General features: G+C 32.7%; 3 protein-coding genes across 3 annotated transcripts; all 3 read left to right on the top strand.

Moving 5' to 3' along the window:
- Positions 1-1,199: 1,199 nt before the first annotated feature.
- On the top strand, positions 1,200-6,941 carry LOC115981680 (annexin D5). The gene is made up of 6 exons (XM_031103980.1): positions 1,200-1,419; positions 2,817-2,962; positions 3,173-3,391; positions 5,596-5,811; positions 5,892-5,981; positions 6,375-6,941. Exons 1-6 carry the CDS (start codon positions 1,344-1,346, stop codon positions 6,576-6,578), a joined length of 951 nt encoding a protein of 316 aa, XP_030959840.1. The 5' UTR covers positions 1,200-1,343; the 3' UTR covers positions 6,579-6,941.
- Positions 6,942-7,747: 806 nt separating this feature from the next.
- On the top strand, positions 7,748-11,595 carry LOC115981679 (purple acid phosphatase 17-like). Its single transcript, XM_031103979.1, has 7 exons — positions 7,748-8,071; positions 9,761-9,917; positions 9,998-10,105; positions 10,388-10,512; positions 10,626-10,754; positions 11,078-11,145; positions 11,252-11,595. Exons 1-7 carry the CDS (start codon positions 7,874-7,876, stop codon positions 11,469-11,471), a joined length of 1,005 nt encoding a protein of 334 aa, XP_030959839.1. The 5' UTR covers positions 7,748-7,873; the 3' UTR covers positions 11,472-11,595.
- A 4,585-nt stretch (positions 11,596-16,180) lies between these two features.
- LOC115978835 (purple acid phosphatase 3-like) lies at positions 16,181-20,595 on the top strand. Its single transcript, XM_031100711.1, has 7 exons — positions 16,181-16,515; positions 17,954-18,110; positions 18,782-18,889; positions 19,020-19,147; positions 19,756-19,884; positions 19,997-20,064; positions 20,150-20,595. The coding sequence occupies exons 1-7, from the start codon at positions 16,321-16,323 to the stop codon at positions 20,361-20,363; spliced, it is 999 nt and encodes a 332-aa protein (XP_030956571.1). The 5' UTR covers positions 16,181-16,320; the 3' UTR covers positions 20,364-20,595.
- Positions 20,596-27,083: the final 6,488 nt, after the last annotated feature.

Below are 27,083 nucleotides of genomic sequence, written 5' to 3'. Positions count from 1 at the left end.
TTATCTAATAGAAACTTTGATGACAGATGTCTTTTGTTATTTTGTTCTTTTTTTAATTTATTTTCCTACTTAAAAGGGTGTTCATTAAAAATAAGTAAGCTAAACATCGTAGTTAGACTCATAAAATAAGATGACAAAGAATGAAGTATGAATAACAAAATCTTCATTGTAGATGGTTGTAAGTATTTAATTTGATGAAGATCTTCAAAAAAATTATAGCATATATTATTCATTTATTGCAAAAATTTAAATATTGTGGAAAGATGATGACATTCATTATCATTCCTTATAGCATTTTTTGGTGAGTAGATATTACATTTAGGGCATGTTTGGTAGACTGTAATAGGCGCTGTAATATAATAGTTATTCCAATGATTTAGTTATTCTTTAGTTTGCTTATGTTTTTATTATAAGTAATAGTTATTCCTTATGAATAGCTATTCTTCAAAATAAAAAATAATTATTCCTCTTTAAAAGGTTGTATTAGCTATTCTTTAGTAAATGTAATAATTTCAAAACTTAATATATTTCCAAATAAAAAAACTTTCCATATACATCTAACAATTATAAAAATAATAAATAATAAAAAATAACACATATCTCTCTTAAATTTAAAAAATAATAAATTTTAAGGAGATATAATTGTATGTGTAAGATATTTCCTAAAATAAATCTTAAGTTTCATTCTAATGTTATAACTCACAACCAAATTAATGAATATATTTAGTTATTACATTACATTACATTTTATTCCTAGTAATAAAAATTACAATTTCTATTATAATCTTCATTTAGTATACTAAATGTACTCTTAGTCAATAGGTTCTAAGAATTTGTCATAGTAAATACTAAATAAATATTCAAATAACTATTTTAAATTTAAGTATATGATTTCATACATCTTCAAAAAAAAAAATCTATATTAATTTTCTCACTAAAGGGCTGCGTGTGCAAGGCACTAGTAATTTTAAAAAGTGACTAAAAAATGAAATTTGAAAAAAACCGTAGATAAAATCTAAAAAATAAATAAATAATTTTATGCTTTACCGTTTAAAAATAAAATAAACAATAGATACAACACGTGTTGCCCACACTAGTAATTTAAAAAAATGACTAAAAAATGAAATTTGAAAAAAAAAAAACCGTAGATAAAATCTAGAGAATAAATAAATAATTTTATGCTTTATTACCGTTTAAAAATAAAATAAACAATAGATACAAAACGACTTCTTATCTTGACTTGGTACAAGGTTGTTGACTTGTCAGTTGTGCATATATTGGCAAAGAAGACCACCGCCGGTGCTAAAGGAATCTCGATATTTTTGAGAGAACAGAGAAGAAGAATGTCTACGGTGACTATACCTCCGGTGCTAACTTCGCCTCGTGATGATGCTATGCACCTCTACCGTGCTTTCAAAGGTAACTTTTTTTTTTTTTTTTTTTTTTTAAATTTTTTTTGGGTACCAAGCAAGCATACCCAAACTCCTTTTTTGGGTTCTCTTTTCTTTCTTCAATAATTTCATAAGGATGACCTTTTTTCTTTTCTTTTCCTTTTTCACAAATATTTTCCTGTTTAGATGAGAACTTAAAAAATAATAATAATAAATAAATAAATTTACGGGGAGTGAAAATGAGGTGGAAAAAAAAAGCCCATTTAGAAGAAGATTCAAAAGGCCCAGACGGTTTGAAATTTCTAATAACGTTATTTAAGTTTTATGGAGTAAAAAATTGTGAAAATAGGTGTTGTGGTGTATAAATAATAGTTTTCATTGTTTAAATATCCTTACCAAAAGGTGCCCTAGTTTTTTGGTTTGGTCTGTGACTCAAAACTGGAACTTTGGAGAGGAAAATGACTTCTGAGGGTATCAAATTGATTAGTGTAAAATGCTTGGCAGAAGTAGGAAACAACACATAAAAGATTTACAAGAAACACAGTTGCTTCTGATTGCTTTCATTATTTGATTGGATTATGAGTTCATGTATACAATATTTCCACAAATAAGGGGTTAATATATTCCAATTAGTTCTAACTTTTGCTCAAAAAATATATTCCAATTAGGGCATAGAGCCAGCACTTGTTTATAATGTTGAAAATGTGTTCAAAATTGGCCATGTATCTGCATTGTGTCCGGTCTAGTACACTGGAGCATTGGACCGAAGCTTTGCCTGAAACTTGGGTCCTTGACAATCATATGTATTTTATTTGTATCATTTTTACCTTGCCAGTTCATTGTCCTATTTGAAAAGCAAGTGTATTCTTACTATTTGTCGATTTCTGTTATGTTATGATTATGGCAATATGCTATTTTATCAATGAATTGAAACGAAAGGATGGCCTTAATTATGTGTGGTGGGTTTTTTTTTTTTTTTTTTTTTTTGAGAAATAACAACATGCTGTTAACTGCCAATTTAACTACAAGGCTTTTGGCAATTATGTGTGGTGGGTTGAAATAGATACTTCAAAATGTTTTCATCTTGCTCGTTTGTCAACTTTACTCCTTCGACAATGAAGCATAATGGAGTGACTAAATTTTATGATGGCCGTCAACCTATCGCAACCCTCCTTTTTCCGGGCTTAATAAGACCGGCTTGGAACGAAATTTATAACACTAAGCATCAATCCATTAATTAACCTTCCCTTCTCATGTACATTGGTGTTCCATTTATAGATAATCTTATTTCATTTTAAGTCTGATACTTTCATAACAGTTAGCGAGAAATACAATCTATATGAAATTGGGTTCTGAAAGTTATGCTCTTTGTTTAGTTATATATTTATTGTTTCAATTAATTTATTTATCTATCTTCATTTACAGGATTTGGCTGTGATACTGAAGCAATTATCAATATTCTTGCCCATCGAGATGCAACCCAGCGTGCTCTTATTCAACAAGAATATAGAGCCATGTATTCTGAAGACCTTAACAAACGCTTGTCTTCAGAGCTAAGTAACAATGTCAAGGTATGTGAAAGATTTTTTGTGGTTTCATTCCCACCTCTTCTGAAAAGTCGTAATCCTTATCTTTTCTACTTTTGTCTATTATTTTACCATGCAGTAGTAATAGGTGGATCTCTCTCTCTTGTGAATTGTGCAAGTGTTATTCCACTAACAAACTCCTGCTCTTGTTTTGGGTGCTCATTTAGATATTTTTGTTTTATTGGTTTATGTCAGAAAGCAGTTTTACTCTGGGTGCATGATCCAGCAACACGGGATGCTACGATAGTAAGGCAGGCATTAAGTGGTGATATTGTTGATCTTAAAGCTGCTACTGAAGTAATATGTTCCCGTACTCCGTCCCAAATTCAACAATTTAAACAAATTTATTTTTCAAGATTTGGTACTTACCTTGAGCATGACATTGAATATCAAGCTTCTGGAGATCACAAAAAGGTCATCCACTCTCTTTCTCTCTCTCTCTCTCTGCATGTGTGTGCTTCAGTGCTTATGTTGTTATTAAGTTGCTTAACTTTCTAGTCTCTAGCTCAATAGTTATGTAGTTTAAATTGGTCTTCGTACTTTTACCTTGTTGATATTAGTATCTTCTAAGTTCTCTATTACCCAGATATATAACATTACAATCTCCTTAGAGGCATTGTTCAAAACTTTTAATGAAAATAGCATGTTGATAGAAAGTTTTATGTTTAAATTAGTTGTATTATTAATTTACATATGTGATGGGTGAAAATTCTTTTCTGATATTTGTGTGTGATGGGTGCAAAAATATTCACTATTTCCAAATTATATCGTGCCAGTTCATCCAGAGGAGGGCTGCTTAATAAAACAAGGCATTATGTAGTGTTGGTTCTGCCAAATTAGAGTCCTATACAGGTTGTACTCCAGATAGGGAGATTTGGATAATGGATATTGATCTTGAGAATTTCTGCATGTAGTTGTCACTCATAAGAATTGAACTCATGCACTTGCTCTTGAGCGCTTGAGATATTATCAAGTCCTCTAAATTATTTCTTCTACTGATGTTAAGTATGAGTTTGTGTTGTATGTGTCGATGCAGTGGGAGACTATGGACCACCTTTTGATACATTGCAGTATGGCTTTTGACTTATGGTGTTATGTTTTTAGGATGTTTGGGATTCAGTGGGTAGTACCGGAGAAGGTTCTTGATTTATTATGTGGGTGACGGATTGGGGGACCTAATCGTTTGTCAGCTATTTGGAACCTTGTTCCTTTATGTGTGCTACGGACCATATGGTGGGAAATAAATCAACGTACTTTTGAAGATGTGGAATGCATGTCAACTCAATTGCTAGAATCTTTCATTAGTTCTCTTTATGAGTGGTCATTTGCTTCAGGTCTACAGATAGTACTTCTGTTCAAGATTTCATATGTAGATATTTTTTTGATTGTAATTCTTTATTTAGGCTATTTTGTGTCTTTTTTCATGAAGTAGTCTCTTTTAAATAAATTATTTTTGACTATCCAAAAAAAAGTGACAGAGCCTTTTGTGATGGAGAATCAGCTCCTGTAGATTGCTGATGTATGGTCATAGTTTTTTGACAATGTGTTTGAGAGATGAGGATTATTAAAGAGTATAAACCATTAAAGAAAAAAATAGACATATGGACAATATATGGGAGTGTTTGTCATTCTACTACCTATTCATGTAAAATTTGGGAAAAGGATGCATTGGTTATGGAATGAATTGACGGCATAAAGTCACTCTTTCTTGGAAGAATGAAAATATGAATGAAGGCACCAACCTCTAATAAATTCTTGTAAAGGAGAATTCTAATTTCTATATGTACCATATAGGATGTTACATAATTTAATATGTATTTTATAATAGTGGATCAACAATTAAGATTATGTAGTATAATACACACAAAAAAGAAAAAGTGTGTACAGTAGAATGACCCTTGGATATATTCTCAGTAAGGATGTAATGAAAATCTATGGTAACATGAAGTATGTAGGAAGGGAAGTGCTTTGGAACTATATTTCTTTCATTTTTGTTGATATGTTAGAACTTAGATGTAACAACAATGCATTTAAAGTCCTAGGAATGTCCACAAAGTTTGTGTAAAAAGGAAAAAAAACAGTTGAACAAATCAGAAATAAAGTTTCATTTTTTGAAGGGTAAAATGCAATGAGAACCCTACAACTTTAAGTTGATTGCAAATTGATCTCTCACGCTTTCAATCTACGAAAAATGGTAAAATTGCTTCTACCATTCACCTCATGTCTAATTTTTGTCGATTTAATGACTTTTTCTTTTTGCCACCTTTATCAGTGTGGGGTTAATTTTTCTTAGTTCAGTGAGTTAATTTAAATTGAAACCATGATGGGTCATATTGCCACTGACCCAATGTTGGAGGAGTCTCACTGCTTATTGACCACCTTTTATCACCTCACAAAGTTCTTCCACTATGATGGTGACTCAGGTTCAAAGATGTTCTAGTGCAGGCAATATGGGCCTTTGTTGAGTAGTTTTGCCCATTCATAGTAAATTTACTTCAGCCACCAGCAGCAGAGCCCCTCCCCTGCTCTCCCAAATACAAATCCAAATTGATATCCTCTTCTGGATTTTTTTAAGCATTTAAATAATCAGTGTCATGATTTATATCATTTTTGTATAGTTACTGCTTGCATATCTAAGTACACCACGCCATGAAGGCCTGGAAGTTGATAAATTGATGGTGGAGAAGGATGCAAAAGCTCTCTTCAAAGCCGGGGAGAAGAAATTGGGAACTGATGAGAACACTTTCATACACATTTTCAGTGGAAGAAGCAGGGCACAATTGGTTGCAGTTGATTCTGCTTACCATAATTTTTATGGAAACTCGTTAAAAAAGGTATGTCTATGGTGCAGTGTTGAGCCATCTTCCCTACAAAATCTTTGCTTCCCTGCTCATGCATACTTGACTTATTGCAGGCAGTAAAAAAGGAAACCTCTGGGAACTTTGAGTTTGCCCTTCTGACTATCTTACAATGTGCTCACAATCCAGGAAAGTACTTCGCAAAGGTATCAATTTAACATTTTTCTGGACAAATGTTTTGACCCACAATTTCCTTAAGTTTGATGGAAAAGAAGAGTTGGATGCATTTCCTTTTCTTCTAATTCCACATATTTTTGCTCCGAGATTTCATTGGACACACTGAACATAACCACAAGAACAACAAAACCTTATCCCAAATTGTTTGGGGTTGGCTGGAACTACACCCTGAATATAAATTAAATTATGCTCATTCTGCAAATAATGAAAATTATTTGATTTGTTGAATTCCATTTTTATATTCTTTTTTGATGTGATGGAATCTGGAATAAATTTTGGCAGTTTGTAACTCTAAATTTCATGTGTCAGTTGTGACTTAGTTTACTTCAAATAGAAACGTAAACATTCATACAAATTTGTAGGTTTTACACAATGCAATGAAGGGTTTTGGAACAAATGACACTACACTTATAAGGATAGTTGTAACAAGGGCTGAGATCGACATGCAGTATATAAAGGCAGAGTACCAGAAGAAATATGGAAAAACTTTGAATGATGCTGTTCACTCAGAGACATCAGGCCATTACAGGGCCTTTCTTCTTTCTCTTTTAGGCCCCAGCCATTAGACTAGATATCACTCTCAGGTTTGTGTGAAGTAGGACATGAAGTATGAACTATCCATTTCTTAAGTACAATTTGTTTGGCAGTTTGTGAACCTGGAAGTCAAGTCAGTCATTGTCAAGAATGATCCAAATCTATGGTGTTCGTTTTCTGTCGTGTGAAATGTCTGCTTTATGGTTGTAAATATATCAGAAAACATGGCATGAGAAGCAAAACATCTTGAATGTTGCATTTGTTCTGATGCTGATGTTAGCTCAGCCGTTTTCTACAGTTTTGTGTTGGATTGGATTGTATTTGTTTTTTAGGGCATTCATATGACAGCTGTAATGTGTAGAAGTTTGATTTGTGATGAAAATATATTGCCTGAACGTCTCAAATATGAGAAATCCTTTGTGAGGATAGCGTGGGAATGCAGAGCTGCAAATTAAAGAGTACCAAAGTTTCAATAATCCTTAGCACAAATAGGATAAATATATCAAGGATAATGGAAAGTACTTATAAATTATAATTCTGTTAATCAAACTAAGCAGCTAGTGGGCGAGCTTGATTCATTAAAAGCTAATACTTGTTCACCAATTGAACAAGCCATTTTCAAGCTTACTTGCCTTAGGTTTAATTTTTAACATGCAATGGTTAAGCAATCCCAATTTTAAGCCAAATGTGGAAAAACGAAGAAAGCAAAATTAATTTACATCTGATTTTTTTTTTTTAATAATATTTTTCAATCTTTCCCTGTTTTTCCATCCGTTGCCTCTTTAAATGATATTTAACCATCATTGGCCTTCTAAAACTTTGGCTTGAAATTGAACAAACACTTGTTAAAAAAACTATTTATATCATTCATTGAGATATATATAATTAAGTTGGTCTGTCAAATTTAGCTCTACGTTAAGTCGTTAACCCAAGAAATTGTGAGTATAATAGAGATGCATGAGATGGGAGGCAGCAATTACATGAAGAAGAATATTCCAGTTTCTATCTCATAGATTATCCACTCTTTGCTACCTAAACATAGTTTGAGTCCCTTGAAACGTGGAGTACCAGTTAGTATATTCCCAAGGTGACAAAAAGTGATCCCTTAATTTTGGTGATAATAGCATTGCAAGACTAGGATGTATAAATACAATCATACAAGGCCTCATTGATTACAATTTACAATACAATTTTTCTTTTTCTTTTTCTGAGTTGTTTCCTTTAGTTTTTAAGTACTGTTTTCTTCTTCTTCTTCTTCTCTCTCTCTCTCTCCGCCATTTGAAACCTTTGTTTGATTGTCTCTTAACCCCTTCTCCCTAGAAATGCCATGGTTGTAACCATGGCCACCAAAGCTCAGTGCCTTCATTTGACAGCTGCTATGTTATGCATTTCTTTGGTGCTACCCAGTTTTGCAGATCTTCAAAGGTTTGAACACCCGGCAAAAGCCGATGGGCGACTAAGCTTTTTGGTGGTTGGAGACTGGGGCAGAAGAGGGTTTTACAACCAATCTGAAGTTGCTCTTCAGGTCAAAAAACCTTTATTCTTCTTCATTATTTTGCTTCCAATTACCTCTCTCTCTCTCTCTCTCTCATGCATGTTCATGTATGCATAGAGCCTAAGATGCAACGGGCCCAAAGGGGTCGGGCCCCTAGTCTTAATGGAAAAAAAAAATAGTAAGTACATTTTAAGCTTAAAAAATATTTATATTTAGGCACCTTACGTAGCTTGGCCCCATCCCCTCCAAAATCATCAACCCAACTCAGCTCAGTCCAGCCCAAATTCATGTAAATCTTCAATCCAAAACATAAAATTTTTTATTAAAAAACAAAATAAAAACCAATGGTATTTTATGTCTTTTACCTTTGTTGATAGATTATTGCACCTTAATGTATTAAGAAACAACGATTTTGTATATTTGTCTTAATTGATAGTTTGTTAATACTATATGTAGCTTGAAATCCTTAAAAAATCACAAAATTTAAAAAAAGTTAAGGCATAACGTGATAAAATACAACAATTAATTAATAAATATTTAGGTGTATTTTATTTATTTATATGCATATTTTATTGGTAAGTTTTCAAAATAAATAATAATTATAAAAACTTTTAAAAACATATCTCAAATAAAAAAATAAAAAAACTTTTTAATTTTCTTTTTCTTTTTCGAATACAACAAGTGTCGGATTTGGACACACCTAAGGTTTTAAAGTGTCTATGCTCCCTAGCATAAAGGCAGTAATAAAAATTATAATGAATGACTCAGTCAGATATCAAAATGAATAAAATAGAAGTGTTTAGAAGCTCCAAATTTTCATTTCACCTTTCTTAATGGAAGAGAAGGTAGTTTCATGATCAAACTTCCTGAAAGCTCCACAAGAAATTCCATAAGTACGGTAATTAAACGAGGAACATATAAGAAAGACAGGGAATTTGGTCCATTAGATTTCAAGGGTAAATTACAAGAAGGGTCATGAACCCTCCTCCATTCCTTTGAGTTTGTAACTTTATATGCATTTATAAGGAATTAGTGTCAAACAATATGGAAAAATTAGAAAATTTGTCACTCTAAAAGATGTCCAATAATTAAAATGACATACATAGGAAAGTGATGCAAATTTGTAACCTCATTACATGTGAACAACCAGTGTTCTAAATATTGTATAATTTTTTTTTTATGATCCGCTGTATAATTGTTATTGTTCCTTTATTAATGTAATGAAGAGGACCTATTTATATACTGGAAGGCATGCCTATCTTATTGTATGAAAAAAAAAAAGCATTTTGTACAATGCCATTTTACTCTTTTTTACTCATTTTTTAAGGAAATATATACATATAACCGTTAATTACATTATCATGCCATAAAAACATAAGGTGATATGGGAAATTAATTGCTAATTAGTTGTAAGACCCTATATAATAGGGGTAAAATTTGGGTTGTGTTTATAATACACAAATTGTCACACAGTTTTGCACATACCACATTTTTTAATTAAAACTATCATAATTTTAAACTTAGAAATCTTGACTTTTAAGTTACAATTTCAGTTAAAAATGAGGTGTGTATAACAACTTGTGTGTAACAAGTATCACGCAAAAAAAAAAAAACTTACCATACCAGTGATGCCACTTTTGCTTTATTAGTAGTATTATCTTTTCTTTTTAAAATGGTTTTTCTCTAAACACACTCTTTAAGTTACGCAATGTATTGTAGATGGGAAGGATCGGAGAGAAATTAGACATTGACTTTGTCATATCCACTGGAGACAATTTCTATGACGATGGATTAGAGGGTGTCAATGATCCTGCATTTGAGGAGTCCTTTTCTAAAATTTATACTGCCAAGAGTCTTCAGAAACAGTGGTATAGTGGTAAGTACTAGCTAGTAATCCCCTCTACAAATAAGGATCTCTCTCTCTCTCTCTCTCTCAAATGCCAGATTTTTGTGCAGTTCTCGGAAATCATGACTATAGGGGCAATGTAGAAGCACAGTTAAGCCCTGTCTTGCAGAAGATTGACAGCCGATGGCTTTGCCAAAGATCTTTTATCCTTAACACAGGTATGTCAATATGTCAACAAACATACACGTATTTATATATGTGCAAAGGTTGGAAGTTAATAGTTTCTGCAATTTTTTCTCAACAGTTGAAATGGGCTTGTTGTGATTAGAGTAATGCCACTTAATTTCACCTAGTCCAACACTAATAATACTTTTATTATGTACCAATTACAATAAACTATGTCAATCACTATGAAAAATGTTATGTCCTTGGTCTTATTGTAATATAATACTGCCATACCAAAACACTTTTCTCATTTTGCTTCTACCTTGATTCATTAGAAATTGCGGAATTCTTCTTCGTGGATACCACTCCATTTGTAAACGATTACTACAAAGAGACATACCATAAGTATGATTGGCGAGGTGTATCACCAAGAAGGACTTACATTACTAATCTTCTTAAGGTATCTATCTAGAATAAGAAGCTAGTAAATAATACAGTCTGAATAATTATTCTGTTAAGAGAACCTTGATCATATATACCATGATTTAATGGTCATAAATTTTTGTTACCAAGGATTTGGAATCAGCATTAAGGAAGTCAACCGCAAAGCGGAAGATTGCGGTTGGTCACCATGCAATCAGAAGTATCGGGCATCATGGCGATACACCGGAGCTCATAAAGTACCTTCTCCCAATACTTAAGGCAATATCACCATCTTTCAAACAAAATCAATAAGTCTAGAGGCATAATATTTTTTTAATAACGGTCAAGATAACATGTTGTGATTAGTTTTAATAAGAATAGTGACAGTAATAAATCCATGTAAAAATAATACTGTTTTAATCTCAACTTACCACGTCAACAATAATGAAAAAGATTGTGATAAATTTTGTGTCATTAGTATTACTCAAATAATATAAACCCTGTTTGCAAAGGGCTAAGTATATATACATATACCTATATTATGATTTGAATGTCACAATGCTTTATCTCATTCCTTCACATCTGCTATGCTCAATACGCAGGCTAATAATGTTGAGCTATACATAAATGGTCACGACCATTGCTTGGAACGCATTAGTACTCCTGACAGGTAAAATATATAGAGAACCCTTCTGTGCAGAACTTCTTTTCAAAATAAGCCATCTGGGTGATCAGATTTATGCTAATGAAAACATATATATGGGATTAAAATGCAGTCCTATCCAATTTTTAACAAGTGGAGCAGGATCGAAGGCATGGAGGGGTGATGTCAATGTCAAGAGACTTAACAGTGATGACGTTAAATTCTTTTATGATGGTCAAGGCTTCATGTCTGTGCAACTGACTAAGGCAGAAGCTGTGGTTGTGTTCTATGATGTCTTCGGCAAGGAACTGCACAAATGGGAGGTGTTTAAACAGCTTTACTCAGCCATGTAAATGTTGATCTACAAACAGTCGCATCATAGCTCTTGCTTTTTAGCTGGATTGTGTACATATTCACTACTTAAAATGGAATTTGAACCAGGGGCGTGATTAGGATTTTAAACTTTGGGAGCCGAACTATGTGTTTATACATTAGTAATATTGTATATTGTATATAAAACAAATAAATTTAACATATTATAATATTTCTAAACTCAAATTATTATGCAAAGATTGTCTAATATGTTATAAACATGTAAAAAAAAAACATTTAGCAACTCCCGTAAAAAATCTTACATAAAATAAAATTTATCAATTATCATTTTCACATGGAACTTCTTAACAATTTTATTTTCATACCAAAAAAAAGAAAAAAGAAAAAGAAATAGACTACCTTATCACTATGGCAACCCAAATTTATATTAGAAACTAATCAATGTTGGCACAACTACTCAGAACCTAAAAGCAAAAATCAACTAATAAAAACAAATTGATGATGTAACAGGAGAAAAATATATATAACTTGGAGAAAAATATTATGGGTAAATTACAACTTATTCACCTATAGTTTGGCTGAAAATTAAGTTGTCTACCTGTGATTTGAAATTCCATGATGCAAGTGTTCCTAAGGATAGTTTTTGATTTTATTTGATCTTGTATTTTTATGTTTTTTGTGTTTTTGAAAAAAAAAGACATAAAAGTGAAGCAAAATTATATGTTTAGTTCTGTTTTTAATAGAAGTGGGTTATAGAAATCTAACTGAACTAATCTCATGTAGATAAAGTGTCAAATTTCAAATAACATGTAAGCAACTTAAATTTGACTACACCACAAATGGATAAATTGTAAATTTCCCAAAAGATTAAATTTGTGAAAAAAATTAACAAGAGAGAGAGAGATTCAACTTCAAGACTAAAAATGCAATAAATAAATAAATAGTACAACAATTTTGTATTCTTAGAAATAAAAATATATATAAATAAAAGGCGCGCTAGGGATGTATTAGATTTTTGAAAAAATCATTGTTTTGTTTGGACGTGGTCAACTTGTGGGATTTCAAAGTCATTGAATACAAAGCCAGTCATTGTGGGATTTCAAAGGTAAAAACATAAATTCTATCGGTGGATTGGGGTATGTGAAATTTTTGGGGGGTGGCAATCACTATGTTTGTAGGGGCCACCTTATTTTATATAATATTAGCTAGGAATTTCAAAAGTTTTGGGAGGCCCATGCCCTTAAGATTGTGCCTCCGCCCTGATTGGAAGCAACGTGGAAGGCTGGAAGCCAGAATTTTTTTTTAAAAAAGTGGCCGAATTACATATATTAATAGTTTTAATAGAAAATCTATTAATATAATAAGTTTCTGTGATACATGTTTCCTATCATTTGCAGTAATGTTTCATCACTTTTTGTATGTAAAATGATTAGATTATGTGACAAATTTAACAACTCATGAATCATGTTTAAGGTCATCCTATATGAGTCTCTTAAATAAATAAAAATATAAATAAAAGAAGAAGTTTATTCTAACTGTGCTCCTTTCACAAAAATTTGAACTTCACATCTATGCTTATATAAATAACTTTATTTTCCATTCAAATTATTGTATTACATATTTACATCATATTTTCATATTTTACGTTTACCACCAACAAAACCTAGCGTTATTCTTAGCGTGCTTGCACTGAGGCACTGTTTTTTTGATAGGCAAGAATATTCAAATCCGGTTGGCATATCCATTATGGATATGGGTTGAAAATGAGAATTCATGATCCTTAGGTGTTTGTATTGTCTTTGTAGCTCCTATGTGACACCTATCCACCGGCAAGTTTCTCCCATCTTTTGTTATACATGGGCAGATTTATATAGGTTCCTTTCACTTTAAATCCATCTTATTTTGCTTTTTTATTTTAGTTGAGACAAATTTAACTATACCACTCCATAAAAAAAAACATTAAAAAAAACAAAAGGAATTTTATAGTCACCATCACAAGAAAGCACAATTCATTCAAGTTATAATGTATATAACTTTAAGAACTATTACATCACTCATTTTTAATTTGGTAAGATTGAGTCTTAAATTTTGGAAATTTTTGAGTTATTGTTTAGACTCATTGACAATTTTAGAAAAATTTAGCCACGATGATTAATTTATCAATTATGGAAATTATAATTTCAATTCATGGTCAGTTAAATCAATGCAATAAATCACAACAATAAAAATGTAGAAGTATAAATGAACATAGTGATTTGTGTATGATGTGAAAAAATAATGGCTACTGCCAATGAAAAAACACACCAAGGGATTAGCCACCAACAATTGGCGTGGACCGCATCCCCTTTTGTGCCTTACAGTTATCCCTGTCATGTAGCTAGGATGCACGGTTCGCTTAATTTCCATTTCTACAGTTTGAGCTCATTATTGATGATGTATAGAGAGTACGCAAATATCTCTAAACAGAGGCATGAAAGGAATCACTACCTAATTATAGATCCATGAACCATTACAAATCCATGAAGAAGATCTACACACCAGACTAAGTGTCGGTTTGGAATCTGTTTATTTTGTTGAAATTGAAATTTTTTTGCTAAAAGTACTGTAGATAAAGGTAAAAGTTAGCTAAAATAGTATAATAAGACTCATGAATAATATCAAAAAGTGCAGTGAGACCTATGAATAGTAGCAAAAAAAAGCTAAATAGTAAAATAAGTTGGCAAAAATAATCATTGCCAAAGAACTTTTAGTATGAAAATAGGGGGAAATCTCAAGAAGAGGTTAGGGTCGTTTGGCATTCAAGACCACCCAGCTCTAGTTGGCCCTTATTTGTATTGCAGAGTTAAACTTAAATGGACTTTACTAAATAGGCCATATACACATTCTCGCACCCTAACCCTAAAATCTAACTAAGACGGAGAAAAAAAAGAAAAAGGGAGTAGTGCGTAAAATGAATCATCCAAACATTAAGCATATGATCATCCAAAAGAGATTGAAATTTAATGATTAATTTTTATTCAGGATGTTCTTGATTAGATTAATATCTACATTAAATCTTAAATATCTTCCCAAATTAGTTTGTACATTGAGAATATATGTACTTTTAGCTTTCATTAATACTATGCTCTTACCTTTCAGAAAGCATCTCATCAATCAAGTAACCATTAATGCCCTTTCATAGCCAACCTATTTCAAATTCAAATCTACCACCGTACACCTTGATGCGATGGTCACTTGTGGGGTGTAAGGGACAAGGGTCAGGATTTAAGTCTCCAGGAGGGAGTTTCACACACATATATACTTAGATTAGACTAAAGTAAAAATTCTATCTTGTAAAAAAAAAAAAAAAAAAATCAAATTTTAAAGTCTCATAGGAAGGATTCTCACATTAATTGAGTCATTAGTTATCTCGTCCATTTTTAATAGACTTTCTAATTCAAATTTCAAATTCAAACTTATCAAATGTGAATCCTTTAGGATCCGTTTGGTTTGGGAGATGGAAAAGAAAAGTGGAAGGATAGAAAAAATTTTAGTTTTTTCTCATGGTGTTTGGTAGGGAGGGTGGAAAATGGAAGGGGTAGAAAACTCATTTGTTTGACTGAGAAGAAAAATGAGATGATAGAAAATGTGTTTTGTATAAAATTTACTCTCATGCCCCTTTTACGTGATATCATTAAATAAATAAATAAAAATTACTTTTCCATTATATATATATATATATATATATTTGTATTAGAGGTGAAAATTATCATTGTATGGTGCATTGTAAAATGATGTGGTAAAATAAATAAAGTAAGTTTTAGTGTGTCAAAATGATATATGGGATAGCACAGCTGATGCTGGTGCTCTAATCCTCGCCATAGGTGTTGTTGCTTCTTCCCCACAACCATAGTTGTTGTTGCTCTCTCTCTCTATTTTTAAATTCAAAATTAATATCTTTCAGTTTCTTTCGTAATTTTTAATTTCAAAACTAATTTCTTTCAGTTTTTTATGGCATTTTGCTTGTGATATTTTGAGATTATACTATGTTAATGAACTGGTATGTTAACTTGTGTTAAATTCAGTTATGTTAGAGGATAGCATTTTGTGGGAAACAAAGGGAAAAATAGGAATTTTTCTTTAAATTTTCATATGAACCAAACCAACTATTGGAAACAATGAATTTTTCCTTAAAATTTTTTAAAATGAAAATATTTTCCATCAAAAAAAAAAAAAAAAAAACTATGCTAAAACAAATGCAATCTAATATTATTCACAAACTCTTGTCCTTGCCATAAAGAAAAAGAAAAAGTTACCATGCACAAACGGCAGTTTCCAAAGATTGGTATCATGGTGTAGAATTTTTGTGGGTCCAAGGATAATCTAGTGGACCCCACAGTTTATTGTCCATTTGTGGATGAATAGTCATAAATGTAATGCATATATAGGGTCTATTTAAATATCGCTTATTTTACTGAAAATTGAAAACTTATTATTAAAAATATTATAGCAAAATAATTTTTAATGATTAATACTGCCGTGGGTTGTGAACCGTATTGCTTATTTGCGTTTTCGCTAAGTTTTTGGCTAAGTCGTGAATAGTACCATAAGACCAAACTAAAAACGCAAACACACAATAATTCTCTTCCAAACCCACGCATATAGGCTCCAACTTTAGGGAGTTACGGGCTTATAGTAAACTCTTAGGATGATATTATGAGCCTTGTTATTGACACCATCCCCTGATAATTCATCCCTAGTTAGTTGCTTTATTATTGCCACCCCCCATCCCGACCCCCACTATCCCATATAAAAAGCTTGCTTGCCTCTCTGTAATTCCCATAAGCATAAAGCTTCCTCCTTTTTATCTCAGTTTCTACCCCAAAAACCATGGCTGCCTTTTCCACTAAACCTATGCTTTTGTGTGTTACATTCACTGCTATACTGAGCTTGTGTTTGGTTCTCTCCCTAGCTGAGTTTCAGCGGTTTGTACAACCAACAAAAGCTGATGGATCTCTTAGCTTTTTGGTGGTCGGAGACTGGGGAAGAAGAGGAGGTTATAACCAATCTCAAGTTGCTCATCAGGTCACTATATTTTCTACCTTACATTTATAGTTTTCTTTTCCTACTTTACGTTTATCTTGATATACCTCCATCAACATTAATTCTAACTTTTTCTTTTTCTTTTTTCTCCATGATGCTGTTGTTTCAATTATTTATTTTGCTTATTTGTTGTACTTAAAAAGGAAAAAAAAAATGTTGATTACTTGTTCTAACTAGTCGAACTAAAATACTCTTTATTATGATATAGAATTATAATCATCGTAAGTTTATGCAAATTTAAACCATGATGACCAGGAAAATGGCACATACCTTACTGGACTAGTTTTTATTTTTGTTTTTATTTTTATTTTACCAAGTTACATTGCATTCGAGTCTTAAAAGTTAAAACCAAAACCTCATCCTCCACCTAACGCTTATAAATAACACATATTAAGTGAGATACGCCAGTTAACCAATCTCAATTGCTTAACAATGGAACCTTAACCAGTGTGTTGTGGAAGCAAATTTCTCATCATCTACTAGTTCTTAACCTTCTGGATTTCGAACACCATGATAGCTCATGACATCAACATCAGAATCTTTTTTTTTTTTTCTTTTTTTTTTTTATCATTATTCCCCTCTTATCTTTTTTTTTTTTTGGTAGCTATGTATTGGAATAATTCCACATAGATTCCTTATGCTCTCTCAGTCCAAGTCATGTTCGTTGTACCTTATGGAGCCAGAGAAGCATGTAAAAAGTTCACCTTACCTACATAATTACTATAAGACAAACTTATTCAAGTCTTGGTTTCCTGTTTCCAGATCACCTTATTAATATGAAACTTCCATCAAACAGTGCCCTCGGGGCCCTTCTTTTATTTATTTATTTATTAATTATTATTATTACTACTTTTAACTTTTTCAGAGGTTTTTACATTTTTGTAATTTTTATTGTTAAGTGTGAAAGTACTCATTCAGACGATGGTTATAATATATAAACTTTATCCCCTCCTCTTTATCAAGTTAAAAAATAAAAAATAAATAATATGGGTGGAAAGGCCAAAATTATAAGACCTATCAATTTCTGACAACAAGCATATGTATGAAACTGAGCCTAACTCGATTATTTAAATTAAACTCCTGGTAACAGGGGCCACTAGAAAGGTCACCGCCCATTGAAATATCGACATGGGTTTTCCTTGCTCGTTTCAAACTTTACACAATTGCTTTTGTTTATTTATCAAGCTAGCTAGGTAAATCATAGATATATAAATAAACACCAATGTTTTCTTTCTATTGGATTGTCTTCTATTCAAATATTCACAACATTTTATATCTTATCTGTAACTCAATCCCATTAAGACAATTATATTGTAATTTCATTGCTTTAAGTTAGAAAATATTAAATAAGAATCTTTTTTATTTTTTATTTTGTTCTTGTCTAAATTAATTATATGTGATTTTGTTGAATAATATCCAGATGGGAATAATTGGAGACAAGTTGGACATTGATTTTGTGATATCCACTGGAGATAATTTTTATGATGATGGACTGACGGGAGTTGATGATCCAGCATTTGATGAGTCATTTTCCAATGTCTATACAGCACCTAGCTTGCAAAGGCAGTGGTACACTGGTATAATTCTCAAAACAATAATCTATTTAAATATAGTGCAAATATTATATTTTACACCCTATAATTTTGGTGTGTAACAATTTTTTCTTTTTTTGAGAATATGGTGTGTAACAAATTAAACTATGTAGTTTTAGGAATAACAAATTAAATCATCTACTTTCAATAGAAACAAATTAGTTTTTCTGGTCTCAAAAAGGAATTTAGTTTTTCATAAAAAAAAATAAAAAAAAAAAACAAATTTTATAATTAATGGATTGACAAGTTATTATTTATTCTCATTTGAACTCATTATTAATATTATTTTATTATTTGATATTTATAACTTGTCAACTCAATAGTTATAAAAAATATTATAACTTTAGACCTATTGAACAAAATAAATGGTACGAGCTTTAATTCATTATTTTTTAATATCTCATGATTTAATTTGTTATTTTTGAAACTATATGTTTCAATTAAAAAATTTTGAAAATCTTATGATTTAATTTGTTATTTTTAAATTTAATTTACTATGTTACTATACTAAAAAGTTTAAAATATTATGTCTTTTTTTTGAAGTATAAAATGTAACTTTTCAGGAAAAAAATACAAGTAATATTAATAACATTATAATAAAAAAGTAAAATAAAAAGTGATACATTTTTTGACTTCTCTTTATTATTATGTTGCAGTTTTGGGCAATCATGACTATAGGGGGGACGTTTTGGCACAACTCAGTCCTATCCTCGGGAAATTTGACAGCAGATGGCTTTGCTTGAGATCTTTTATCGTGGATGCAGGTAATACAACTCCACTTTTCAACTTTTCCTTTTCTTTTTTAAAAGCAACTTTTGAAGATATAACTATTTAAAATTTTAGAAAATTCAGTAGATTTTTATATAATTTGAATTTATTTTCTATTTTTGGCAGAAATTGTAGAATTTTTCTTCGTAGATACAACTCCTTTTTCGGATAAGTACTTCACGAACCCAAAGGATGATGTCTATGACTGGAGAGGCGTATTACCTCGAGAAAAATACCTTTCAAATCTCCTAAAGGTAAATCATTTAATTATATGCTCATATGTTATAAAAAATAAAATTTCAAAAAATTAAATAAAATAAAAAAAATATTTCTCAACACATAAATAAGCTTCTTCTTTTTTTCTTTTCTTTTTTTCTTTTTTTTTAATTTTTTAATTTTTTTTTCTTTCCCCCTTACTAAATAATGAGAAATTTAGTGAGAAAAAGGACTTGGAATAGAGGGGATGGGATCAATACGAAATGAAGAACAAAATTAGCCAAAGAATTAAACTTTCTCAAAAAATAAATAAGTTTTCTTAAAAATTCATAATCAACTCCTAAAAATTTTGTGGGTTCTGGTTGATTGGTAAAGTTTTTCAGATTACACCAAAAATCAATTAATATCTTGACCTGATGATAAAAAACAATCATTATAAAACGAACACTATTGAATTAAAATACAATCCTATCTATAAAAAGATATTCCTAAAAATCTTGAAATCGATTTCCCAAATTTAAATAATGTTGTCACATTATAACACCAAAAAACAAAAACCACAAAGTTGAAAAACCAAAATTTATCTACGCACTACCATTTGTTTATAATGTAAGAATCTAAATTTATAATGAATCATCCATTTTAGGAATTGGATTTGGCATTGAAAGAGTCTACAGCAAAGTGGAAGATCGTGGTGGGTCACCATACAATCAGAAGTGCTGGGAATCATGGCAACACGGTAGAGCTTGTGGCTCAACTTCTTCCAATCCTTCAGGTAATTCAAAACGTTTACCAAATGATCTAAAAAATATATAAGTCCCATGTAAATTATTTTCGAAATAAATGAATGCTTCTACTCAATACTGTTTTAATTTTTAAATCTTCAGGCAAACAATGTTGACTTTTACATAAATGGACACGACCATTGCTTGGAACACATAAGTAGTCCTGACAGGTAAATATGAATAATAATAAAAATCCGAAACTTTAATTTTTGAAATGGAGAAAATCATAAAATTGAACCATATTTTTTGATGCAGTGCACTTCAATTTTTAACGAGTGGTGGTGGGTCAAAGGCATGGAAGGATGATATAGATTGGTGGAATCCAACGGAAATGAAGTTCTATTACGATGGACAAGGTTTCATGTCAGTGCAAATTACTCAAGCTGGTGTTGATTCTGCATTCTATGACATTTCTGGCAGAGTTTTGCACAAGTGGGGGACAACCAAACAGCTCTACTCTATCATCTAGAGAAGTTTCACTGCAAAAAACAGTAGGAGGAGGCTTTGGGGGATATGTATTATATTAGAAACTTCTTTTGCTGATTGCTTGTTGGGAGATATGTTAACAAAAGCAAGGAAAAGAAAGGATGAAGGGGAAGATTAAAGATATCTATTAATCTATGGTTTCATATATACTATGCTTTCAAACCTCTGTAATCTGTATTAATGAAGTTTGTAGTTTAAAAACATCTGTTTGGTCTTGGTTCAATGAGTTCTCAACCACTGGTCGATACTAAAAATCAGTTCCATATCATAAATTGTCTTAGAACTGCACTGAACATACTGAAATAATGGGAAAAAAATATAAGGAAAAGTAATGGAAATTCACACCAAGTCCTTAATATTTTGTTACTCTTAGTACCCGTTTGGTTATTGATGAAAAGGCAGCGTCTTGCGTCTGCATTTTTTTTTTTTTTTTAGATGCGCATTTTGTGGTTGGGGTGTGTTTTCAGTGGATCTGTGCACTGTTTACGGGACTCACAAACCTCTTTTTTCACCAAAATTTTCATTAAAAATGAGTCCCATGGTACCATTCACATATTTAAAAATTATTTTGCTACAATGTTTTTAGTTTTCAACAAAATAAGTAGTATCAAAACACACCCTTAGTCTTAAGTTGTTGAGAAGGTTTGAATATAGCAAGTACGATAGCTGAGTAAGTAATGAGAGTTGTGAGTGTTCTTAGTTCAAGATCTAAGGAGAGAATTTGTAGCTAGCTTGGGGTGTCCCTAGGGCCTGGTTATTGAATAAGGAGTGAAGTTGTTTTAGTCATGATTAAGGAAAAATGTCGACTAAACTTGATTGACTTCACTTTCTCAAATAATTCAACCCCAAAGAAAGCTGATTAATTTCATAAAACTTATCAAAAATCAACGGAACATGCTTTTATGGGGGAAAAATGAACTGCAACTTTAGCAACATAAAGATAGGCTTCCATTTGTATGAATGTAGCTTGGATATGCCTCGTGTGTGAACATGGGATATAACCTAACTTTAATGTATACTGTTATAAGTGTCTTAAGGGCACAAATTAAGAATTAATAAATACTCAATTATGAGCTATAATACACATTTTTTAAAGAAAAAAAATACATTTATTAATAATTCATTAGATTACATACACAAATTTACTAAGGTTAATTGGTTATATGTGTTTTTTTTTAATAAATATATGCATACACACGCAAGGACTATGAGATGAGTAAAGGATAATTATGGTTTTCAACCAACCTTACTTTATGTTCCGCGTCCTACTTTTCTGCCTACAAACCACCCACAACTTTTATTTAGGCACTAATTTTCTTTACCTTCAACTTCTAGGACAACAGGATAAGTATACTTTTCATATTCTAAATTTCCACAACAACATTTGTCAAAACTCGATCCATTCATATCCTTCTTTTTTTTCTTTTTTTGGGCACGGGGGTCGGGGGGGACTATCTTTATTGATGTTGTTGGACTTATTGATAATCTACCTGGCCACTTGAACATTTTATTGTCCCTATCAATTTTATCAACTAGTTCCATGCACAATCAAGCATATGTAAAGGTAGTGTCTCACTATCTTGTGAATTTAAAATTTCTCCCCAAATTACAGCCAATCCCACTCAAAATTCAACTTTCCAAAGATGAAAAACTTCAACTTGGCAACAGAATACGAATAAAACAGAACTTACTTCATCTTTATAGTTTATTTAATACGATTTTAGGCATTCTAACCTTTAAATTGAGTGGTGTATTAATAGATACGTATGTGACACTTATGTTGAGTTTAATTTACTTTCCAAATCAAATATATTAAGTTTCATTATGCCAAAAGGAAAACCTTATTTCTCGTATCTTTCCTACCCTTCATTTCAACTGAAGACTTATATTAATTTACTTGCAATATGCATGGTCTTTGCCTTTTCAAAAGTGTTACCAACACAATATTTTTACAACATTTTCACAACAAATTATAAGTAATAAGTTGTTATTGGTTCTAATTTGAATCTACAACTTAAATTTTTTTTTTCGTCTAATCCATAATCGCTCATAACAACATACAATTTAAAATATACTGTGAAATTGTTATAATAAACTTCGCATTTCTATTACCTTTTCCCCTTTTAATCAAAATGACATGACTAGTTATACATGGCATATATATTTTTTCCTTTTATATACGTAAATACGATACGATTTGAGCTTATAATGGTAAGACACCAATTGACATTTTTTTTTTTTTTTTTGATAATCAACACAAATAGCTTTCATTAAATTGAACCCTGGTTCATCAAAAGAACATCTCTATGCACTTGGCATTGAATCATTGGTGGGGTATCTTCTACCCACACTACACAATCAGAAATAAATTTGGCATTTTGAGCCATTACATGAGCAGCCCAATTTCCAGCTCTACGGACATGGCTTGCTCTCCACACCTAAACCCATTGCTTCCAACAACTAGCACCAGCAATAAGCCTTTGAATTGAGGATGGCGGCAAGCACTTACCCAGCAAAGCGTTAGTGACAGTCTGAGCATCTCCTTCCAGGATTATTTGCTTCAAACCAAGGTCTCCTGCTAGCATTAAGCCCTCTTCAAAAGCTTTCGCTTCAACTTCCACAGCTCCTAAAGGAAGATTCAGCCTCTTACTCATAGCCCCCATAATTTGGCCTTGATCATTTCTAATCACAACTCCAATTCCACAGCTGTTAATCTCCTTAAACACCGCCCCATCCACATTAGCTTTATACCACCCCTCCCTAGGCGGCCTCCAAGCTTGAGTTCTCACCACCACTGGAAGCTTTTCCCTTGTATTCCCTGATCTAAATTCCTCCACCAGCAACTCAACCTCCTTGACAATCACCTTTACTGCCTTGCCCCGCCCTTCAAATTTTAAAGAGTTTCTATTCTTCCAAATACACCAAGCCGTAGTCGCAAAGCACTCCCAATCTAACTCCCTTCTCCCTTCCCAAAGCTTCCACACAACCTCCATAAAGTCACGGTGAGCATTTCTGAGCTTAGGCAGCATCAACTTTGACTCTCTCCACACAGCCCCCGCCGCCTCACAATCCCATAAAGCATGCCCAGATGACTCTACCATTCCACATACCCCACACGCCTCCTCAATGGGAATTTTCCTAAGCTTTAGACAATAGTTCGTAGGGAGGATATTCTTACACGCCCTCCATAAGAAGTGCTTTACCTTACTAGGACAGTACAGCTGCCAAAGGAACTTCCAAAACTGCCTGCCCTTTCCTGGATCCGACACCCCACAGAATTCCACTTTGCTTCTTCTTTCACACAACCAGTTGCACGCCACCTTATAGGCGCTACTTACTGTGAACCTCCCATTTGGAGTCCAAGCCCAAGTCACCGCATCCTCAGGTAGAGAAAGGCTTATTGGAATACTTAAGATAGTTTCCGCTTCGTGGGGAATAAAGACACTCCTCACCAGATTTTTATCCCAGCCCCCCTCGTGCTGATTAATTAGAGACTCCACCATTTCCCCATCAAAACCTTGTGGTTTAGGGCTAATCACCTTGAAAGAGTGAGGAGTTGGCAGCCATCTATCAGCCCAAATCCGCACCTTCTGCCCATTTCCTATGCTCCACCGCATACCCCTCTCAATGATCTCCCTTGCTGCCAATAAACTCCTCCACGTGTATGACGGCATATTGCCAAGTTGTGCCTCCATAAAATTGTTACCTGGGAAGTACCTAGCTTTTAGAACTCTGTGAGCAAGGGAGCACGGGTTTTGGGAGAGCCGCCACCCTTGTTTCGCCAACAAAGCCAGATTAAAAGCCTTCAAATCTTTGAAACCCATCCCCCCATCAGCTTTTGGCTTGCACATTTTCCCCCAAGTAATCCAAGCAAGCTTTTTTTCTTTATCCCTTTGGCCCCACCAAAAGTTGCGAACCAGGGAGTTTAGCTCGCTGCAAAGGGAGTCGGGTAGCATAAAACAATTCATCGTATACGTCGGGGTAGCTTGAGCCACTGCCTTTATCAAGATTTCCCGGCCTGCATTGGACAGTAGCCTTCCCTTCCAGCTTGCTATTTTCCGCCCCACTAGATCCTTTATACGATTAAAAGCTTTCCTCTTGCCCTTACCTACCAGTGGAGGCAGCCCTAAGTATCTTTCGTGTTGGTGGATTATCTCAGCCCCAAACAGCTCCTTTACCACTTCTTTAACCTCCACCGCCGTGTTCTTACAGAAAAAGAGGGAAGTCTTCTCCTTATTTAGCTTTTGCCCGGACTCTCTTTCATAGTCTTCAAGGATTTTAGTGACTTTTAAACCCTCTTCCATCGACGCCTTACCAAAGACTATACAATCATCCGCAAAAAGGAGATGAGAGATCCTTGGCGCCCTTCTACATATTTGAACCCCACTCACGGCCTCCCCACTCCCATTTCTTTGCAACATGGCCGAGAGGCCCTCTGCACATAGAAGAAAAAGGTAAGGAGAAATAGGATCTCCTGCCTAAGTCCTCTAGTAGGGACAATCCTTCCCCTTGGCTCCCCATTAATTAAAACCGAGAAAGAAACAGTGGTCACGCACATCATCATTAAGGATATCCATCGTTCCCTAAAACCCATTCTTCGCATCATCGCCTCCAAATACCCCCATTCAACCCGATCGTACGCCTTGCTCATATCGAGTTTAATTGCCATTAACCCTTCTTTCCCCTTCCTCCTTTGATTAATGCAATGCATAACCTCGAATGCAACAAGAACGTTATCCGTGATTTGCCTACCAGGAACAAAAGCACTTTGAGCTTCGTCCACAACATCCAGAAGTACCCTCTTCAACCTATTAGCAAGAACTTTGGATACCAATTGGAAGAGCTGAATTTACTTCACGAGTCGGCGGAGGAAGTTCAAAAGCTGAAAAAGGAAATTAATGAAGTTATGTTGAGGGAGGAGATAATGTGGAATCAGAGGTCCAGGGTGCTGTGGATCAAATACGGTGATAGGAACACAAGGTTCTTTCATGCAACAGCGAACAATAGACAGAGGAAGAATAGAATTGAAGGAATAATTGATTCTGAGGGGAGGTGGAGAGAGAACAATGAGGAAGTTGAAGATATAATTCTAGAGTATTTCAAGGAGATTTATAGTACGACTTTCCCCACTAAGTTTGGTGCGAGTCTGGGGGCAGTAGGCAGGAGGGTAACGGAGGCCATGAATGACGACCTTTTAAAAGAATTTAAGGAAGAAGAAGTTTGGCAAGCCCTTATGCAAATGCATCCAACAAAATCTCCGGGACCGGACGATATGTCCCCAATATTTTTCCAAAAGTATTGGGATGTGGTTGGGCCTCAAGTAGTTCAAAGTGTTATCCATACTCTTAGAACGGGTGTTATGCCAATTGGAGTTAATGATACATATATTTGTTTGATTCCCAAAGTAAAATGCCCCCAAAAAATTGACATATTTTCATGTCATGCATGCTGGTTTCTTAAATAGCATGAGTCACTTTTTTCTGCTAGTTAAATATATATATATATATATATATATATATTCTTCAAGGAAACTATTCTAGTTCCAATAATTTATTGTTTTTATTTATTTATGTTTTTCTCCCTATATATGTGGTATACATATCCTTCAAACATATTAACCCAGGTAGGTATATATGTGTCTTCGTATCTTATGCTCTACTTATCCTTCATTGGTTCCTTGCTTCTCGTAATAGCCACAACTATTCCTTCTTTCTCCATTAATTCAACTGGTATGTACTATGTACCAACTCTACAGTAGCCCGTAAAATTATAAACCACCATTATCAGATTGAACCAGCCAAAGGACTTAGTTGGGCTGGCTACAGTTAATAACAACTTTTTTGAAAATTTTGTCTTTTTTAGAGCTTCATCTCTTTTTTTTTTTTTTTTTTAGTTTTATAAGTACTGTTTGGTGTCTTTTGGTAAGTACTTGTTAACATTTTCCCTATAACTTTGACACTTCCTTTTAATTTAGTGGAGCCAATCTTACAAAAATACTAAATTTGCTATTAATTTTATTAAATAAATTTACAAATTTACCTAGTAATGAATTTAATTGAATTTTTTTTTAAAGAATACTAAGTATTTTAACATACACGGGAAAATGAGAGAAGGTATTAAAAAAATTGATAGTAGTATATATCTAAAAGGGTCTAATTCTTAGATACACAGTACAAGCTTTAAGTACCTGTTTGGCACATGTGTTTAAATAACAGTTTTTAGTTTTTTTGGAAATACGTGTGGGTAAAAAAAATGTGTGAAAATACGTATAATGTTGTTTAAAAACTGAAAACATGTGTTTAAACATATATACCAAACGGGTCCTAAACTTCTTTAACTCACACTCATTTTCCAATTAACCCACTATTTTTATAACTAAAATTATGTTTTCAGTTTATAAAAACACTACGTCAGCTAATAAAATTTCCAAATCAGCTTTTCCCATGTCATATCAAAATTTCCTTGACTGTTATGACCGTTAACAGTATTCTTTTCTTGTTTTTTTTGGTAGAAAGGACCGTTAGTAATATTTCATTTTCAAGGAAATCGAACACTTGCATCATTGAAGTTTCTGAGTAATTCTTTACGCAAAATATCAATATTTACTCCGTTGTTATAATCTAGATTTTGTTTTCTTTTTTGACCGTATTGTATATTTTGTAGGGATGGCAAAATTAAACATGACTCATAAACCCGACATGAC

This window comes from Quercus lobata, chromosome 3, assembly GCF_001633185.2.
Source record: "Quercus lobata isolate SW786 chromosome 3, ValleyOak3.0 Primary Assembly, whole genome shotgun sequence".
Classification (NCBI taxonomy): domain Eukaryota; kingdom Viridiplantae; phylum Streptophyta; class Magnoliopsida; order Fagales; family Fagaceae; genus Quercus; species Quercus lobata.
The sequence above is the reverse complement of the archived record's forward strand: the minus strand, read 5'-3'. Positions and strand labels throughout refer to the sequence as shown.

Bases quoted from the DNA above. Each gene is read 5' to 3' on its own strand.
- LOC115981679 (XM_031103979.1), top strand. From the start codon at position 7,874: ATGGTTGTAACCATGGCCACCAAAGCTCAGTGCCTTCATTTGACAGCT. The intron at 10,513-10,625 runs GTATCTATCTAG...TTTGTTACCAAG, and splicing joins ACATTACTAATCTTCTTAAG to GATTTGGAATCAGCATTAAG. The intron at 10,755-11,077 runs GCAATATCACCA...CTCAATACGCAG, and splicing joins ACCTTCTCCCAATACTTAAG to GCTAATAATGTTGAGCTATA.
- LOC115981680 (XM_031103980.1), top strand. From the start codon at position 1,344: ATGTCTACGGTGACTATACCTCCGGTGCTAACTTCGCCTCGTGATGAT. The intron at 3,392-5,595 runs GTCATCCACTCT...ATTTTTGTATAG, and splicing joins CTTCTGGAGATCACAAAAAG to TTACTGCTTGCATATCTAAG. The intron at 5,812-5,891 runs GTATGTCTATGG...GACTTATTGCAG, and splicing joins ATGGAAACTCGTTAAAAAAG to GCAGTAAAAAAGGAAACCTC.
- LOC115978835 (XM_031100711.1), top strand. From the start codon at position 16,321: ATGGCTGCCTTTTCCACTAAACCTATGCTTTTGTGTGTTACATTCACT. The intron at 16,516-17,953 runs GTCACTATATTT...AATAATATCCAG, and splicing joins AATCTCAAGTTGCTCATCAG to ATGGGAATAATTGGAGACAA. The intron at 20,065-20,149 runs GTAAATATGAAT...TTTTTGATGCAG, and splicing joins CACATAAGTAGTCCTGACAG to TGCACTTCAATTTTTAACGA.